This window comes from Triticum urartu, chromosome 3, assembly GCF_003073215.2.
Source record: "Triticum urartu cultivar G1812 chromosome 3, Tu2.1, whole genome shotgun sequence".
In the NCBI taxonomy this organism is placed as follows: domain Eukaryota; kingdom Viridiplantae; phylum Streptophyta; class Magnoliopsida; order Poales; family Poaceae; genus Triticum; species Triticum urartu.
The window spans coordinates 722,961,263-722,981,120 of record NC_053024.1 but is presented as its reverse complement, the minus strand read 5'-3'; the positions used below and the strand labels follow the sequence as shown (position 1 = coordinate 722,981,120).

At 46.3% G+C, this 19,858-nt stretch overlaps 1 protein-coding gene across 1 annotated transcript; it reads left to right on the top strand.

The window, feature by feature from the left end:
• Window positions 1–17,517: 17,517 nt before the first annotated feature.
• On the top strand, window positions 17,518–19,329 carry LOC125549430. The gene is made up of 2 exons (XM_048712845.1): window positions 17,518–17,736; window positions 17,969–19,329. The coding sequence occupies exon 2, from the start codon at window positions 18,002–18,004 to the stop codon at window positions 19,169–19,171; it is 1,170 nt and encodes a 389-aa protein (XP_048568802.1). The 5' UTR covers window positions 17,518–17,736; window positions 17,969–18,001; the 3' UTR covers window positions 19,172–19,329.
• Window positions 19,330–19,858: the final 529 nt, after the last annotated feature.

Genomic DNA, 19,858 nt, shown 5'->3' with positions numbered 1-19,858 from the left:
AAAACCAAAGAAAATCATTTAAAACCGAAAAAATGAAACAAGAATAAACCAAAGAAACAAAGAAAAGAAATAGAAAAAAGAAAAAAAAAGAAAAACTGAAGAAACTAGGAAAAAAAACCAAACTCAAAAGTGAACAAAGACAATCACACAGAAAAAATCGGACCCAAACAGTAAAAAATCAGATAAAAGAAAACCCACAAAGAAAGAAAAACTGCCGAAAATAACTAGGCTGGCCCGGTCGCGTCGTATCCGAGGCGAGGGGAGCATAGATCTCGCTATGAGTGAGATATAGCTGACAAGGCCAGAAGATACGCACGTCCATTACATTTCGGCGGACTCGAGTGCGAGCTGATCTTGGGCTGCATGGCCTGCTCCCATTGGCCACGTCCGTGGCCCTGCGAGGGTTGTTGCGTGTGGTGCATGAGATTTTGCTGAATGGTGAAGAAATTGTGATATGACCCAGCCAAGGTTGGATGTTGTGAGTGGTGACGGTGATCAATGATTTTTTTTATCAATCTCCAACAACAACCCGATAATCTGGTGATCTGAGTTTAGGTGTGAAGAGAGAGGGTTGTTGATCACGAGAAAAGTTTATGCTTTTTTGTCAAACCAAAAACTAGTGCCCTAAAATTTGCCCTTCTCTACTCCACAATGCAAACATATTCAAAGGAACTATGACATGATAATCAAAATTTCAAATTTCATTGTAATTTGCCCTTCTAGTTCCGAAGGTTTCTTGGTTATGTGTTGAAGCAGCGACTAAACATTGTAATTCATGATAGAAAAGATCCAGTCATGATGCACCAAACATTAGCTACACACAATGCATCAGCATGACAGCAGTGCTTTCAGGTTCCGGCGCTTATTTTAGAAGGTGATGATACAACATAAAAGTAAATAGAAAGTCCCTTCACAGAGGGAAGCAGTGATTTGCAGATGTGCCAGAGCTCAAGTTTTTTAAAACAGAGGTGAAATAAATTTTGAGACATGCACCCTTCTCATTTACTGCACGACCATCAGTTATCAATGTCTTTCATGCTAAGCACGCTAGTGGCGGTTCCCAAGCGATAAAAGTAAAGATTTTGACTCCATTGGGAGTTTTTGTTTGATTATTTGGAAGCTTTTTATGTTTGCAGTTTGGGACTGGGCATCCCTATTACCGCCCTTTTCTCGTGCGATGACGAGTGAATAAATATTCGACCTGAGAATAACCCACTTAGCATGGAAGATACCGACCACCTCCTGTCGTTCCATAAACGATCCAGGCACACAAAAAAAGATACTTATTTGAAGTTTTTAGAGGTGGCACAAGCAAATTTATTTAGGACGGCAGGATAATACCACATATAGGTAGGTATGGTGGACTCATCTGGAATAACTTGGGTTCAAGGTTTTTGATGTACAAGCAGAATTCCCACTTAGTACAAGCGAAGGCTAGCAAATAGGTTGAGAAGCGGCCAGCTAGAGAGCAACAACGGTCATGAAAATGCATTATGCGTAAGTAACATTGGACACTAGCCTGAGTAGGATATGAACACCATGAATATAAATATCATAGAGGCTATGTTGGTTTTGATTCAACTACATGCATGAACATATGCCAAGTCAAGCCACTCGAACATTCAGAGGAGGGTACCATATCATCATACTACATCACAATCATTTTAATGCAATGCCGATATCCAAGATAAATCATTATCCACTCCTAGCTACTTATGCATGGCATGAGAAACTATAATCTCTAATTGTTATTGCAAACATGTTTAATTATAATGGGCTGAATCATGGATAATAGGTTAAACATGTTTACAAAAACAGAACAAGTCAAGTTCATACCCGTTTCTCTCTGCCACGGTCAGTTCATCGAATATCGTCATTATTGCCTTTCACTTGCATGACCGAACGATGTGAAAATATTAATTGTGCAAGAGTGTCGTTGACTAAGTTGGAATCTGCAAACATTTTATTCAATAGGAGAAGACAAGGTAAAATGAGCTCTTTGTTAGATCAACAATAATGCAAATAAAAGCCACTCAACATTTTCATCGTGGTCTACTCCTCAGTACGACTCAAATAAAAAGAAAAGAAATTTAGAGAAACACACTGAAATATTTTTGGAGTTTTTGGTTTTCTTGAACAAGCAAATAAAAAAAGGGAAAGCAAAAACGAGAAAAACTATTTACACGGAAAATCTCCCAACAGGCAAAAGAAGAATAAGGAAATCTTTTTGGATTTTCTTTTAAGTATTACAACTAAGCATGCAAAGAAAGTAAACTAACTACAATTAATATTTTTTGCTTTTCTAAGGTTTTTCAAACACATAAGAAGAAAGTAAGAAAATAGATTTAAGCACGAATAATACAATGAAAAAGTGTGAACAACGACAACTGAAATGATATGTGTGAACATGAATATAATGTCGGTGAGAAACACGTACTCCCCAAAGCTTAGGCTTTTGGCCTACCTTGGTAAGCAGTCAGTAGCCTGGATAGTAGTCGGCGTGGTAGCTCACGGAGGCTCTCGGTGCGGATGCCGCGGCCTGCCGTGCTACCTCAACTGGCGGGTTGTGAGCTCGGGCCTCGCTCTCAAGAACAAAATATCTTCCCTTGCTGTGATAGTCAAAAAGAGCAGGCGCAGGCAAATATGTGCACAACAGATGCTTGGTTAAACAACAAGTTTTAAGTGAAATGATGAATATATCCTTTAAGGATCTTATGATTTTTCATAGCGTCAAAGTCTAAATGCTGCGTGGGTAGAATAGGATCAAAGGGCAAAGGTGAAACACCCAGCTCTCTCGCTAAATGTGTGGCATAAATTCCACCATAGAAATAGCCACTATTATTGTTATGTTGTAAACTGTGTGCAACAATCGCCCCAAGATTATAACTCCTATCACCGGCGAGAGCGGTGCGTATGAGGCTCAAGTCTGGAGCACAAAGTGTACTACAGTCTTGTTTGCCTACAATGCATTTTCCATTAAATAAAGCAAAGTACTGAATTGCGGGAAAATGAATGCTCTTTATTCTATCTTGCGTCACTCCTCTCGTTTCACCGTAGCAAAGACTAGTCAAGAATGATTGGTACTCAGCCCTTGGTGGTTCGTCAATCGAACCCCAGAATGGGAGTTTGCATTGTTGAGAAAAACTCTCTAGTGATATGGTGAATGAATTTTCATAGAGTTTAAATGACACCCTAGGCTTATGGGGATGGAATTTAAATCCTTTGACAAATGATTCAGTGAGAGTGTGATGTTGATCGCACTTATCTAAAATGTAGGGACCGAGACCGGCATTGTGAGCATATTTCTCAAATTCCTCCTTAATGCCCACATGCACCATATAATCATCAAAAGGCCGTAAGCATGTTTTGGTGGTGCCATCTCGTATGGAACTTTCACTTGGTTCAATATAAGATTGACGAGCGGAGCTGTCACTAGAGGATGCCCCCGAGGATCTCCTCCTCGAAGAGCTCCTTCCAAATGGGTTTATCATGTTCGCGTACAATTTTCTAAAAAAAAATTAGGTGACAAAAATTTATCAACAAAACTTCATACAATTTCATAGCAACTACTCATAGGGATACATAGAGGCCTTAACAAGCATTCAAACTACTTAGAACTCTAAGAATTCAACATGCAAGCTCATATACAACAGCACCAAGAGTAGCTAATTATTCAAAATATAAACCACTAAAAAAATTAATTGGACAAATGGTGGAGTCACATACCAAGCAACAATCCCCCGAAACAGTTTTGAAAACGGAGCTTCGAGCAAAGAGATCGAAATCCATGGGTTTGGGAGCAAGAACACGAGAGAGAGAGAGAGAGCAATCGTGAATTTTTTCTGCAGGTGGGTGATGATGTGGTGTAAAGAGATAAGTGAGAGGGCCCACGTGGGGACCACAACCCACCAGGGTGCGCCATGGGGTCTTGGCGCGCCCAGGTGGGTTGTGCCCACCTGATGCACCTCCCTCTGATATTATTTGCACCAGAAATTCTTAAATATTCAAAAAAAATCGTATTAAAATTTCAGAGCATTCTGAGAACTTTTATTTTTGGGTCATTTTTTATTGCACGGGGAATTCAGAAATATACTTATCTTGGGGCATGTTATGTTGCTACACCTAAGGGCATGTACAATGGTGGCATATGGATAAAGATGTCCCATAACAAAAAATAGCTTAAGGCACCTACACTTATTTTTTTCCCCCAATGCAAGCTATCACTAGTGGGCCTCATTAAAAAATACTGAAAATAAAGACTTTACTACACATGCATCTTTATTTTTCACTGCAACATTTTCAGCTTTTGACACCAGGCCATAATTTGTCTCTCTAAACACCCGCCTCCTGTAGAGGATTCTGATTCCCTTTCCAAACCAACTTTACTTGGCATCCGATCCTACATGAAATGCGAGACATCATTCCAAGGTTGCATGGTACATGCCCTAAGGTACTTGTGTTATTATCAGCCTGACGACTATGAGTCATGGCACGAAGAGTGTGCTGGAACAGTGATGCAAAGAGCCCGTCTTTCGGCAGAAGATTTGGCAGGGTGCCTTCTGCCAATCTTTATGTTCATTCAAGTTGATACTACGTACCACTTGATACCAATGCAGGGTCAGGCCTTCCGCAATGACAGCCTTATACAGTGCTTTAAATGACATCGTAGGGGTGCATGCATGGACTCAGGACACAGCAAGTGGACGAGACTTGAATGTACTGCTACGGCTGCTGCATGCTGGTCCGTCTTGCATGTGCAAATTAAGCAGCATGGGTACTACTATTTTTGGCCAAAAAACGAAGTACATTTACGGCTTATAATTTACTATATTAGAAAGGAAGATTGAATAGTACGTCCAAATCACACTGAACTAAAATTTACAGAAAATTTATGTGTCAATCGAAATATACTATACATATGTACAAATAAGTTTTATCACTTCAAGTGGTGGAAAAGACAAGTCAATTATCAAGTCAACCTAGCTCTAAGTTAATCATTTGACATCAGCATGGCAATATATGGATAATCAAGCATGACACTTAACTATGGGTCGTATTTATTTCTGCAAAACTGCAAACCACATACACAATTGTGAATTAGCATGCTTATCCGCATGACTTGCAAATTCTTTATGAATATTCACGTGCATTATTTTCCGACATTTTAGATGAGGGAGAATTAGGGCATCTTCAACGCCAACCCTCAACCCTCCGCATATGTCCGAAACGTGTTGTTCGGACAACGGAAGCCATCCTACGCGGACTTGTATCGGTCCGCGGTGCGATTCGGACATACTTTCTCCCGCAAACCGGAGACAAACGTCGGGGCTTTGCGGGAGTCCAGACCACGGCGATGCCCGCTTCTAACCGCCCTAGCCCACCAAAAACCCCTCCCCCTCCCCGCGCACACTTCCCGCCCATCGCAAGCTGCCAGCGTTCATGCCTCCGTAGAGCGTGCCACTCCACATTGAAGGTTGCGAGGGCGCTACATGTCCGGCGGAACACGTCTCCTCGCCGCATTCAAACGCATCCATTAAACCCTGCGTGGAAGCCGAGAAACCTGCTCCGGCCACATGCCCGTTCACTAGCGGGCCGACCTTAAACGCAACACTAGGCAAGCTACTCCCATCCGCCCTTTATTTAAACAGGGTGAGACGTCGGGTAAGAATCGCACCACTTCGCCACTCCCCATCTCCTCTTTCCAGCATTTTTCCATCCGATGAGCAGGAAGAGCAGTTCTCCAGCATAAAAGCCGGCATGATGGCCCGCCCAGCCCGACGGATACGAGCGAGGCAGCTCGCTGCTTCCCCTCCCTCACCTAGCCCGATGGATCAAGTTGAGCCCCAAGCCGACGCGTGGTTCGACAACTCACTGCTCCAAGGCAACCTCTGGAGGAGTGGCGAGTTGCTCCAGACCAGCACAACGGGGAGCACGGCGGCACGGGCATCGCTCTCATCGACGACGCGTCGTACCCTGCCTGCTGTACCGTGTCGTCGACGGGCGCGTAGCCGCCCCATGCTGGCAAAGAAAGGAGACGGTTGCACAGACATCCACGAGGTGGTGGCCAGCATGTCTGTGCCCGCCGCCATCATCGAGGAGGAGTAGCAGACAGGAGGCATTCACCGCTTGGGTCCCATTAAGGCCATCGCCAAGGCAACAACGGCGTACACATCTTTGTCTTGCTTGGTTCTTTAGCGCAGACCATCATCGACCCCCGCCTTGGCTCCACGGAAGTGGAGGCACCCCCTTCCCCTCCGGATGAAGCATCAGCCGGCGGTTCTACTCCGATGAGCGGTCGGGAAGCGAGCCGCACTTTACTTCGAATCATATACCTCCGGGGCTCCTGACAGTCCGATGAGCGGGCTGCTAACATGGGTAAGACAAAGGGATCCATAGTGGTCGGCCGCAGACAAGTGTAGTGTATCTGTATCGTGTGAGTGGAGCTCCGCGTGACCATCCGTGCACATAGTTTACCTGTTTACTTCAAATATGTTCAAAATGAAAACGTTTTCGTCCGGTTTGTATGAAATTCGTCATGTTTATATGAAATCCGGCCGTGTTTGCACCAATTTTGTCCGGTTGGTTCAAACTGTTGTCAAAATGTATGCGGCTATGGTTCGATGGCGGCCTCCCACATCCGTGTCTGCGGATCCTGGTCCCCCCCTGTCCGCGGATGGGTGCGGAAGAAAATTTGCGGGTCACCATTGGAGACACCCTTAAGGCATGAAGCTACACTTTCTTCCCTATATAAGTGAATGGCATAAGGCTGCACTTTCTGTGCCGCTCGATGCCGAAACCATTCCAACTCATCGAACCACCGCGGACACCGGTCATCGAGCAGCGACATAGCATTCGCGCTTCCATTGAGAAATCATTTGACAATAATGTCGTTTGACATGCCGTGCCCCCGCTCTTGGGAGGTAGCTGCGGGAGGGAACGAGAAGCCCTACCGTCGTAGACACCATGCGGGATTGTCCGACAGCGCCAACCGGCAACGGCGAGGAGTGGGAAGGGTGGAGTGGTGGAGTTAGGGTTCGCTCAGGTCGCTTGCAGGAGAGACATGGGACTAGTTGTTTTTTTAGTTAGAACGTGAGGATTCTTTGGCCTTTCAAACTAGTGGTATTTTGACTAAATAGCATAAAGCTACCACATTTCAAGCTAGGTTTCGAGAAAACTACCACTTTTTCAAAACAAAAGTTTAAAACCTATGGAAAAACTAGTTCGCAATTTCAAAAAACAGTAACTGGTTAAAAATTATTACGGTTTATAACAGTTGTGGGCTTGTGGCCCACACGTCAGGCTGGCGCGACACAAAAATCAAGTCAGTTAGCTTGACCGTTATGACATGCGGGCCCCCCATCAGCTTTTTTTTACAAATTTACAAATATATCCTTATTTTTTAAAGAACAACCACTATAAATATTTTAAAAAGCAATCGGGGCCCTGCAATCTTATTTGAAAAAAGCCATTGGGCCATGACAAGAAAAAATGAAACACAATAAGGTCCATGTGCCCTCTCTGGTCATGGAGCATACCCGTGCTTGGCCCGCCGCTAGCGAGCTCATCCCCCACCGCCCGTTGGTGAAGCCGGCATCGCCGCCGAGCTCCGGGTCAATACTGGGTCGCACCACCACGCCCTCATCCGCCGAGGGCTTCTTCACCACCTTGTTCCTATCATGCATTCCTCTTTATGTCACGTACGTTCTGGTGATGCTTGTGCACAATCCAAGATCCTGGAAGTCGGGTCGCGCAACTACGCCCTTGCCGCCTGTTGGAAATATGCCCTAGAGGCAATAATAAAAGCATTATTATTATATTTCCTTGTTCATGATAATTGTCTTTATTCATGCTATAATTGTGTTATCCGGAAATCGTAATACATGTGTGAATAACAGACACCAACATGTCCCTAGTAAGCCTCTAGTTGACTAGCTCGTTAATCAACAGATAGTCATGGTTTCCTGACTATGGACATTGGATGTCATTGATAACGAGATCACATCATTAGGAGAATGATGTGATGGACAAGACCCAATCCTAAACATAGCACAAGATCGTATAGTTCGTTTGCTAGAGTTTTCCAATGTCGAGTATCCTTTCCTTAGACCATGAGATCGTGTAACTCCCGGATACCGTAGGAGTGCTTTGGGTATACCAAACGTCACAACGTAACTGGGTGACTATAAAGGTATACTACGGGTATCTCCGAAAGTGTCTGTTGGGTTGACACGGATCAAGACTGGGATTTGTCACTCCGTATGACGGAGAGGTATCACTGGGCCCACTCGGTAATGCATCATCATAATGAGCTCAAAGTGACCAAGTGTCTGGTCACGGGATCATGCATTACGGTACGAGTAAAGTGACTTGCCGGTAACGAGATTGAACGAGGTATTGGGATACCGACGATCGAATCTCGGGCAAGTGACATACCGATTGACAAAGGGAATTGTATACGGGGTTGCTTGAATCCTCGACATCGTGGTTCATCCGATGAGATCATCGTGGAGCATGTGGGAGCCAACATGGGTATCCAGATCCCGCTGTTGGTTATTGACCGGAGAGTCATCTCGGTCATGTCTACTTGTCTCCCGAACCCGTAGGGTCTACACACTTAAGGTTCGGTGACGCTAGGGTTGTGAAGACATGTATATGCAGTAACCCGAATGTTGTTCGGAGTCTCGGATGAGATCCCAGACGTCACGAGGAGTTTTGGAATAGTCCGGGGGTGAAGAATTATATATAGGAAGTGCTGTTTCGGCCATCGGGACGAGTTTCGGGGTCACCGGTATTGTACCGGGACCACCGGAAGGGTCCCGGGGGTCCACCGGGTGGGGCCACCCATCCCGGAGGGCCCCATGGGCCAAAGTGGGGAGGGGAACCAGCCCATAGTGGGCTGGTGCGCCCCCCTAGGCCCACCCCATGCGCCTAGGGTTGAAACCCTAGGGGTGGGGGGCGCCCCACCTTGGCTTGGGGGCCACTCCAGCCCTTGGCCGCCGCCCCCCTAGGAGATCCCATCTCCTAGGGCCGGCGCCCCCCCCCTTTGGGGACTATATAAAGGGAAGGGGGAAGGGGGCAGCCGCACCCTGCATCCCTGGCGCCTCCCTCTCCCCTGTTACACCTCTCTCCCTCGTAGTACACGGCGAAGCCCTGCTACTGTGACACCCTGCATCCCTGGCGCCTCCCTCTCCCCTGTTACACCTCTCTCCCTCGTAGTACACGGCGAAGCCCTGCTACTGTGACGCCCTGCATCCACCACCACGCCGTCGTGCTGCTGGATCTTCATCAACCTCTCCTTCCCCCTTGCTGGATCAAGAAGGAGGAGACGTCATTCGCTCCGTACGTGTGTTGAACGCGGAGGTGCCGTCCGTTCGGAGCTTGGTCATCGGTGATTTGGATCACGTTGTGTACGACTACCTCATCCCCGTTCTAGTGAACGCTTTCGCTCACGATCTACAAAGGTATGTAGATGCAATCTGAATACTCGTTGCTAGATGAACTCATAGATGAATCTTGGTGAAACCGTAGGAAAATTTTTGTTTTCTGCAACGTTCACAACAGTGGTATCAGAGCTAGGTCTATGCGTAGTTCTTCTTGCGCGAGTAGAACACAATTTGTTGTGGGCGTATATGTTGTCAACTTTCTTGCCGCTACTAGTCTTATCTTTCTTCGACGGTATTTTGGGATGAAGCGGCCCGGACCAACCTTACACGTACGCTTACGTGAGACCGGTTCCACCGACTAACGTGCACTAGTTGCATAAGGTGGCTGGCGGGTGTCTGTCTCTCCTACTTTAGTTGGAGTGGATTCGATGAAAAGGGTCCTTATGAAGGGTAAATAGAAGTTGACAAATCACGTTGTGGCTTTCACGTAGGTAAGAAAACGTTCTTGCTAGAACCCTAATTCAGCCACGTAAAACTTGCAACAACAATTAGAGGACGTCTAACTTGTTTTTGCAGCAAGTGCTTTGTGATATGATATGGCCAAAGTTGTGATGAATGATGAATGATCTATATGTGATGTATGAGATGTTCATGCTATTGTAATAGGAATCACGACTTGCATGTCGATGAGTATGACAACCGGCAGGAGCCATAGGAGTTGTCTTTATTTTTTATGACCTGCGTGTCATTGAGAAACGCCATGTAAATTACTTTACTTTATTGCTAAACGCGTTAGCCATAGTAGTAGAAGTAATAGTTGGCGAGCAACTTCATGGAGACACAATGATGGAGATCATTGTGTCAAGCCGGTGACAAGATGATCATGGAGCCCCAAGATGGAGATCAAAGGAGCTATGTGATATTGGCCATATCATGTCACGTTTATTTTTTGATTGCATGTGATGTTTATCATGTTTTTGCATCTTGTTTACTTAGAACGACGGTAGTAAATAAGATGATCCCTCATAATAATTTCAAGAAGTGTTCCCCCTAACTGTGCACCGTTGCGACAGTTCGTTGTTTTGAAGCACCACGTGATGATCGGGTGTGATAGATCCTAACGTTCACATACAACGGGTGTAAGACAGATTTACACATGCAAACACTTAGGTTGACTTGACGAGCCTAGCATGTACAGACATGGCCTCGGAACACAGAAGACCGAAAGGTCGAGCATGAGTCGTATAGAAGATACGATCAACATGAAGATATTCACCGACGTTGACTAGTCCGTCTCACGTGATGATCGGACACGGCCTAGTTGACTCGGATCATGTTATACTTAGATGACTAAGAAGAGGGATGTCTATCTAAGTGGGAGTTCGTTGAATAATTTGATTAGATTAACTTAATTATCATGGACTTAGTCTAAAATATTTACAATATGTCTTGTAGATCAAATGGCCAACGTAGTCCTCAACTTCAACGCGTTCCTAGAGAAAACCAAGCTGAAAGATGATGGCAGCAATTATACGGACTGGGTCCGGAACCTGAGGATCATCCTCATAGCTGCCAAGAAAGATTATGTCCTACAAGCACCGCTTGGTGACGCACCTGTTCTCCCTGCAGAACAAGACGTTATGAACGCTTGGCAGGCACGTACCGATGACTACTCCCTCGTTCAGTGCGGCATGCTTTACAGCTTAGAGCCGGGGCTCCAAAAGCGTTTTGAGAGACACGGAGCATATGAGATGTTCGAAGAGCTGAAAATGGTTTTCCAAGCTCATGCCCGGGTCGAGAGATATGAAGTCTCCGACAAATTCTTCAGCTGTAAGATGGAGGAAAATAGTTCTGTCAGTGAGCACATACTCACTATGTCTGGGTTACATAACCGCTTGACTCAGCTGGGAGTTAATCTCCCGGATGATGCGGTCATTGACAGAATCCTCCAGTCGCTTCCGCCAAGCTACAAGAGCTTTGTGATGAACTTCAATATGCAGGGGATGGAAAAGACCATTCCTGAAGTATTTGATATGCTGAAATCAGCAGAGGTAGAAGTCAAGAAGGAACATCAAGTGTTGATGGTGAATAAGACCACTAAGTTCAAGAAGGGCAAGGGTAAAAAGAACTTCAAGAAGGACGGCAAGGAAGTTGCCGCGCCCGACAAGCAAGCTGCCGGGAAGAAGCCAAAGAATGGACCCAAGCCCGAGACTGGGTGCTTTTATTGCAAGGGAAGTGGTCACTGGAAGCGGAATTGCCCCAAATACTTAGCGGACAAGAAGGCCGGCAAAACAAAGGGTATATGTGATATACATGTAATTGATGTGTACCTTACCAGTACTCGTAGTAGCTCTTGGGTATTTGATACCGGTGCAGTTGCTCACATTTGTAACTCAAAGCAGGAGCTGCGGAATAAGCGGAGACTGGCGAAGGACGAGGTGACGATGCGCGTCGGGAACGGTTCCAAGGTCGATGTGATCGCCGTCGGCGTGCTGCCTCTTCATTTACCTACGAGATTAGTTTTAAACCTCAATAATTGTTATTTAGTGCCAGCTTTGAGCATGAACATTGTATCGGGATCTCGTTTAATTCGAGATGGCTACTCATTTAAATCCGAGAATAATGGTTGTTCTATTTATATGAGAGATATGTTTTATGGTCATGCTCCTATGGTGAATGGTTTATTCTTAATGAATCTCGAGCGTAATGCTACACATGTTCATAGTGTGAACACCAAAAGATGTAAGGTTGATAATGATAGTACCACATACTTGTGGCACTGCCGCCTTGGTCACATAGGTGTCAAACGCATGAAGAAGCTCCATGCAGATGGACTTTTAGAGTCTCTTGATTATGAATCATTTGACACGTGCGAACCATGCCTCATGGGTAAAATGACCAAGACTCCGTTCTCAGGAACAATGGAGCGAGCAACCAACTTATTGGAAATCATACATACTGATGTGTGCGGTCCAATGAGTGTTGAGGCTCGCGGTGGCTATCGTTATGTTCTCACCCTCACTGATGACTTGAGTAGATATGGGTATATCTACTTAATGAAACACAAGTCTGAAACCTTTGAAAAGTTCAAGGAATTTCAGAGTGAGGTTGAGAATCAACGTGATAGGAAAATCAAGTTTCTACGATCAGATCGTGGAGGAGAATACTTGAGTCACGAATTTGGCACACACTTAAGAAAATGTGGAATAGTTTCACAACTCACGCCGCCTGGAACACCTCAGCGTAATGGTGTGTCCGAACGTCGTAATCGCACTCTATTAGATATGGTACGATCTATGATGTCTCTTACCGATTTACCGCTATCTTTTTGGGGCTATGCTTTAGAGACTGCCGCATTCACTTTAAATAGGGCTCCGTCGAAATCCGTTGAGACGACACCGTATGAATTATGGTTTAGGAAGAAACCTAAGCTGTCATTTCTAAAAGTTTGGGGATGCGATGCTTATGTCAAGAAACTTCAACCTGAAAAGCTCGAACCCAAGTCGGAAAAATGCGTCTTCATAGGATACCCTAAAGAAACTATTGGGTATACCTTCTACCTCAGATCCGAAGGCAAGATCTTTGTTGCCAAGAATGGATCCTTTCTAGAGAAAGAGTTTCTCTCGAAAGAAGTAAGTGGGAGGAAAGTAGAACTTGATGAAGTATTACCTCTTGAACCGGAAAATGGCGCAACTCAAGAAAATGTTCCTGAGGTGCCTGCACCGACTAGAGAGGATGTTAATGATAATGATCAAGATACTTCTGATCAAGCTCCTACTGAAATTCGAAGGTCCACAAGGACACGTTCCGCACCAGAGTGGTACGGCAACCCTGTCTTAGAAATCATGTTGTTAGACAACGGTGAACCTTCGAACTATGAAGAAGCGATGGCGGGCCCGGATTCCGACAAATGGCTAGAAGCCATGAAATCCGAGATAGGATCCATGTGTGAAAACGAAGTATGGACTTTGAATGACTTGCCCGTTGAACGGCGAGCCATAGAAAATAAATGGATCTTTAAGAAGAAGACAGACGCGGATGGTAATGTGACCATCTATAAAGCTCGGCTTGTCGCTAAGGGTTATCGACAAGTTCAAGGGGTTGACTACGATGAGACCTTCTCACCGGTAGCGAAGCTAAAGTCCGTCCGAATCATGTTAGCAATTGCCGCATTCTACGATTATGAGATATGGCAAATGGACGTCAAAACGGCATTCCTTAATGGTTTCATTAAGGAAGAATTGTATATGATGCAGCCGGAAGGTTTTGTCGATCCTAAGAATGCTGACAAGGTGTGCAAGCTCCAACGTTCGATTTATGGGCTGGTGCAAGCATCTCGGAGTTGGAACATTCGCTTTGATGAGATGATCAAAGCGTTTGGGTTTACACAGACTTATGGAGAAGCCTGCATTTACAAGAAAGTGAGTGGGAGCTCTGTAGCATTTCTCATACTATATGTGGATGACATACTTTTGATGGGAAATGATATAGAACTCTTGGACAGCATCAAGGCCTACTTGAATAAGAGTTTTTCAATGAAGGACCTTGGAGAAGCTGCTTATATATTAGGCATCAAAATCTATAGAGATAGATCGAGACGCCTCATAGGTCTTTCACAAAGCACATACCTTGATAAGATATTGAAGAAATTCAATATGGATCAGTCTAAGAAGGGGTTCTTGCCTGTGTTACAAGGTGTGAAATTGAGCTCTGCTCAATGTCCAACCTCGGCAGAAGATATAGAAGAGATGAGTGTCATCCCCTATGCCTCAGCCATAGGTTCTATTATGTATGCCATGCTGTGTACCAGACCTGATGTAAAACCTTGCCGTAAGTTTGGTAGGAAGGTACCAAAGTAATCCCGGCAAGGAACACTGGACAGCGGTCAAGAATATCCTGAAGTACCTGAAAAGGACTAAGGAAATGTTTCTCGTTTATGGAGGTGACGAAGAGCTCGTCGTAAAGGGTTACGTCGACGCTAGCTTCGACACAGATCTGGATGACTCTAAGTCTCAAACCGGATACATGTATATTTTGAATGGTGGGGCAATAAGCTGGTGCAATTGCAAGCAGAGCGTCGTGGCGGGATCTACATGTGAAGCGGAATACATGGCAGCCTCGGAGGCAGCACATGAAGCAATTTGGGTGAAGGAGTTCATCACCGACCTAGGAGACATACCCAATGCGTCGGGGCCAATCAAACTCTTCTGTGACAACACTGGAGCTATTGCACTTGCCAAGGAGCCCAGGTTTCACAAGAAGACAAGGCACATCAAGCGTCGCTTCAACTCCATTCGTGAAAATGTTCAAGATGGAGACATAGATATTTGTAAAGTACATACGGACCTGAATGTAGCAGATCCATTGACTAAACCTCTCCCTAGAGCAAAGCATGATCAACACCAGAATTCCATGGGTGTTCAATTCATCACAATGTAACTAGATTATTGACTCTAGTGCAAGTGGGAGACTGTTGGAAATATGCCCTAGAGGCAATAATAAAAGCATTATTATTATATTTCCTTGTTCATGATAATTGTCTTTATTCATGCTATAATTGTGTTATCCGGAAATCGTAATACATGTGTGAATAACAGACACCAACATGTCCCTAGTAAGCCTCTAGTTGACTAGCTCGTTAATCAACAGATAGTCATGGTTTCCTGACTATGGACATTGGATGTCATTGATAACGAGATCACATCATTAGGAGAATGATGTGATGGACAAGACCCAATCCTAAACATAGCACAAGATCGTATAGTTCGTTTGCTAGAGTTTTCCAATGTCGAGTATCCTTTCCTTAGACCATGAGATCGTGTAACTCCCGGATACCGTAGGAGTGCTTTGGGTATACCAAACGTCACAACGTAACTGGGTGACTATAAAGGTATACTACGGGTATCTCCGAAAGTGTCTGTTGGGTTGACACGGATCAAGACTGGGATTTGTCACTCCGTATGACAGAGAGGTATCACTGGGCCCACTCGGTAATGCATCATCATAATGAGCTCAAAGTGACCAAGTGTCTGGTCACGGGATCATGCATTACGGTACGAGTAAAGTGACTTGCCGGTAACGAGATTGAACGAGGTATTGGGATACCACGATCGAATCTCGGGCAAGTGACATACCGATTGACAAAGGGAATTGTATACGGGGTTGCTTGAATCCTCGACATCGTGGTTCATCCGATGAGATTATCGTGGAGCATGTGGGAGCCAACATGGGTATCCAGATCCCGCTGTTGGTTATTGACCGGAGAGTCGTCTCGGTCATGTCTACTTGTCTCCCGAACCCGTAGGGTCTACACACTTAAGGTTCGGTGACGCTAGGGTTGTGAAGACATGTATATGCAGTAACCCGAATGTTGTTCGGAGTCCCGGATGAGATCCCGGACGTCACGAGGAGTTTTGGAATAGTCCGGAGGTGAAGAATTATATATAGGAAGTGCTGTTTCGGCCATCGGGACGAGTTTCGGGGTCACCGGTATTGTACCGGGACCACCGGAAGGGTCCCGGGGGTCCACCGGATGGGGCCACCCATCCCGGAGGGCCCCATGGGCCAAAGTGGGGAGGGGAACCAGCCCATAGTGGGCTGGTGCGCCCCCCTAGGCCCACCCCATGCGCCTAGGGTTGAAACCCTAGGGGTGGGGGGGCGCCCCACCTTGGCTTGGGGGCCACTCCAGCCCTTGGCCGCCGCCTCCCTAGGAGATCCCATCTCCTAGGGCCGGCACCCCCCCCTTTGGGGACTATATAAAGGGAAGGGGGGAAGGGGGCAGCCGCACCCTGCATCCCTGGCGCCTCCCTCTCCCCTGTTACACCTCTCTCCCTCGTAGTACACGGCGAAGCCCTGCTACTGTGACACCCTGCATCCCTGGTGCCTCCCTCTCCCCTGTTACACCTCTCTCCCTCGTAGTACACGGCGAAGCCCTGCTACTGTGACGCCCTGCATCCACCACCACGCCGTCGTGCTGCTGGATCTTCATCAACCTCTCCTTCCCCCTTGCTGGATCAAGGAGGAGACGTCATCCGCTCCGTACGTGTGTTGAACGTGGAGGTGCCGTCCGTTCGGCGCTTGGTCATCGGTGATTTGGATCACGTTGTGTACGACTACCTCATCCCCGTTCTAGTGAACGCTTCCGCTCACGATCTACAAAGGTATGTAGATGCAATCTGAATACTCGTTGCTAGATGAACTCATAGATGAATCTTGGTGAAGCCGTAGGAAATTTTTTGTTTTCTGCAACATTCACAACACCGCCGTGACTGGTAAGGTCGGGTCACATCCTCTCTTGCATGCCTCCCCCATCAGGTGGAAGAGCTGGAGGAGACAGGGCAGCATGCAGTTCCTTGTTATATTTGGGAAACAGTTTAATAGGTGATTTTACTGTGGCTGACATGTGGGTCCCATGGGTCAGCAAATAGACAAACTGTACTGTTGAAATAAGGTTAACGACTGTCATAAAACAGTTCAAATTTAATCAAACGATTCATCAGTGCAACACAGCACTTTATTGAAACAGCGAACGAAATTTGTGGTAGGTTTCTAGAAATTGTGAAAAAAATGATAGTTTTTCCGGAACCATGGCCCCAAACGTGATAGTTTTAGTATTGCGAATCAACCTGTGATTGAGTTGGTTAGGTGGACAGTGATATCCCCAACCCATCAAGGTTCAAATCCTGGTGCCCGCATTATTCCTGGATTTATTTCAGGATTTCCGGCGATACGCTTTCAGTGGGAGGAGACGTTCCCGTCGACGACGAGGCGTCTACGGTGACTTCGTCGGAGGTGCTCATAGGGGTAGGGTGTGCGTGTGTGCGTTCATAGGGGTGAGTGTATGCGCGTGTATATGAGCGCTTGTGTCTGTATTGATGCTCAAAAAAAAGTTTTACTCTGATATTTTCGAACCTTTTGTTTTCACTAGTAGTGTTTCACTATTCCCTCTTTTAAATTTGAAGATGCATGTTTAATTGTAAAATGTGTACAAAAAGCAGAAACTTAAGAGTACGGTGAACTGCTCGGTGCTAGAAAGTGGAGGAAAACAAACTTATGTGTAGCGACATCGTCAAAGAAACTTAAGAGCGTCTTCAAGACGGAGGCCGGACGTCTGGCAGGCAGGTAGGGTAAGCAGAACGGGTGTCAAGCAGGGTAGGCCGGACGTCTGAAAAGGACTACTCTCTACAGTCTGAATCGAGCTCGTTCGACTCTTCTCTACAGTCTACGCTTCGCGCCATGGCCTCCCCTTCGACCTCTCCTGCTGCTGCTGGCCTGGATGCGCGCGAGCACGACCCCTGACCGGCCGCCTCACTCAACTCCGGGACCTTCTCTGCCACCTTCTTCCCCAACGTAGGTGAGCAACTTCGCGGCCCAAAATCTTGTCGGATAATCCCTTATTTTCGGTTCTATTTGTATCTACCATTGGCGCATCCACACCCGGCCCTTGCATTCGTGTCTAGAGGTAAACCTGTCTTGGCGCATCCACACCCGGCCCTTGCATCCTACGTGCTTATGTATTCTACGTGCTTGTCTTATTGATTTAAGTTGGTGCCAAGGATTTAGCAGTGGATGTTGTTTCCTCTTAGGCACTGAAGCTTGCCGGCCACGAGGAAGGGAGCATGATGCCGGATAGGAGAGGCGCGACCCTGCTAGAGGACCTCCCCGAGGATATCATCCACAAGATACTCGTCCGGTTGCCGTCCAAGGACGTCGGCCGCTGCCGAGCCGTCAGCACATCATGGTGCACTGCCACATCGACGCCCAAATTCATGCTCGACCACCACCAGCTCCAGCCCTCGCTCCCCATTATTGACGGCCGGGGGCTGCCCACTAATTTCGTCCTCTTCCACTCCGCCGGCACCAACCAACAGTTGTGGCCTTTCTCCCGGTGCTTGAAACACCACTCCGAGGTTTGTCTTCATGGCGCCTGCGATGGCTTCCTCGTCATCTCCTGGCTGCACCAATTCTACATCTGCAATCCGGTTATCCACACTCATGCTCTCCTACCCCAGCCTCATGTTGAGCACGCCCTCTACAACACCATAATTGGTTTCTACCAGCACCTTCCAACTCAAGAATACAGGGTGCTCTGGGTCTCGGAACCATGGCACCCGTATAAATCCAGCTTGCACGTTCTCACAGTGGGATCCAATGTGATGAGGCATATCAGCGTCAGAATGGAAACACTTGCACCGCCATCCATGGAAAAACAACAGCAGTTACTCAAGGGATTGCGCTCTAAGTCCTGCTGTCCACCATCAGTGCATCACCGTGGCAGCTTGCACTGGTGTCCTTATGATGCCACTGAGATTGGGGGACACAGCTCAGACATTATTGTGTTCGACACAGAAGTCGAGTCATTCCGGTGGATGCGCAGTCCCACCCAGCTGTGCCATCATAGAAAGCTGTTCGACATGAACGGCACACTTGCTTTCTGGGGCAGCTTGACTCCCAGCTTGACCGCTATGGATGTCTGGGCGATGCAGGATGACGTCTGGACATTCAAGTACCAGATTGACGTGTCAACGCTGGAGGTAACACGACAACTTTATTCAACCTCTTTTAAAAAGAAAAGGAGAACACCACTTGATTCAACAGTGCAATGGCTCGATGATATGGTTGTGTTGAACGACCGTGAGCTGCTGATCATGTTTAACAGTAAACATGTATTGCGCTGTGACATTGATGGCAACTTCTTAGGAATGGTGAACATAGGAAAGAGTCAATATTGTATGATGCTTAATCACTGCCGCCTCAAAGAGAGCATTATTCCAATTCCATCCCACTAGATTGAGATGCAAAAGGAAGATGAGAAGTTTTCACTCTCCACAAGGCGTGTCTCAATGTTCAAGATTCCTGGTTTGCTTCCCCCCTTGGATTTAGAGCATGTATTTTCTTCGTAGCTCTTATTGCTATTTATCTATCAATATAACACATGCTTTCAATACCTGGTGCTTACTGTGATATCTTGAATGTCTGATCCTTATTGTGATGTCTTGTTAATTAATCGTCTGAAATATGGAGCATCTGTTGGCACTAATTAAGGATAGTAAAACTGAGCCTAATCCCTGCTCTCTTATGAATTAGGCATTTCTGGCCATTTGATTTCGTTTGTTAAACATTTCTGACCATCCGATCTAAATTTAGCGCCACGTTAAGCGCGAACTGGGCCTAACGTCGCAGGTGCAGCTACTCCCGTAACTATTTTGGAGCCCAGGGGTTAATTGGGCCAGTTTTCCTACTCGGCCCAACTCAGCGAAGCCCGCTTCAGCCTTAAAGAAAATAAAACACAGCGAGCCAGCACCGGGAGCAACTAGTTAACGAGCGCTCCTTCGGGAGCCTTGCAACGATCAGCGCCACTTGGCGCGCTCTCAGCCATTCACCACGTGTCGCGCTCTGGGCTCTCCCTCCGGATTTTATTTTATATTTTTATTTTTCCACATGCGTTTTCAGCATTTTAAATGTTTTTCCGGGTT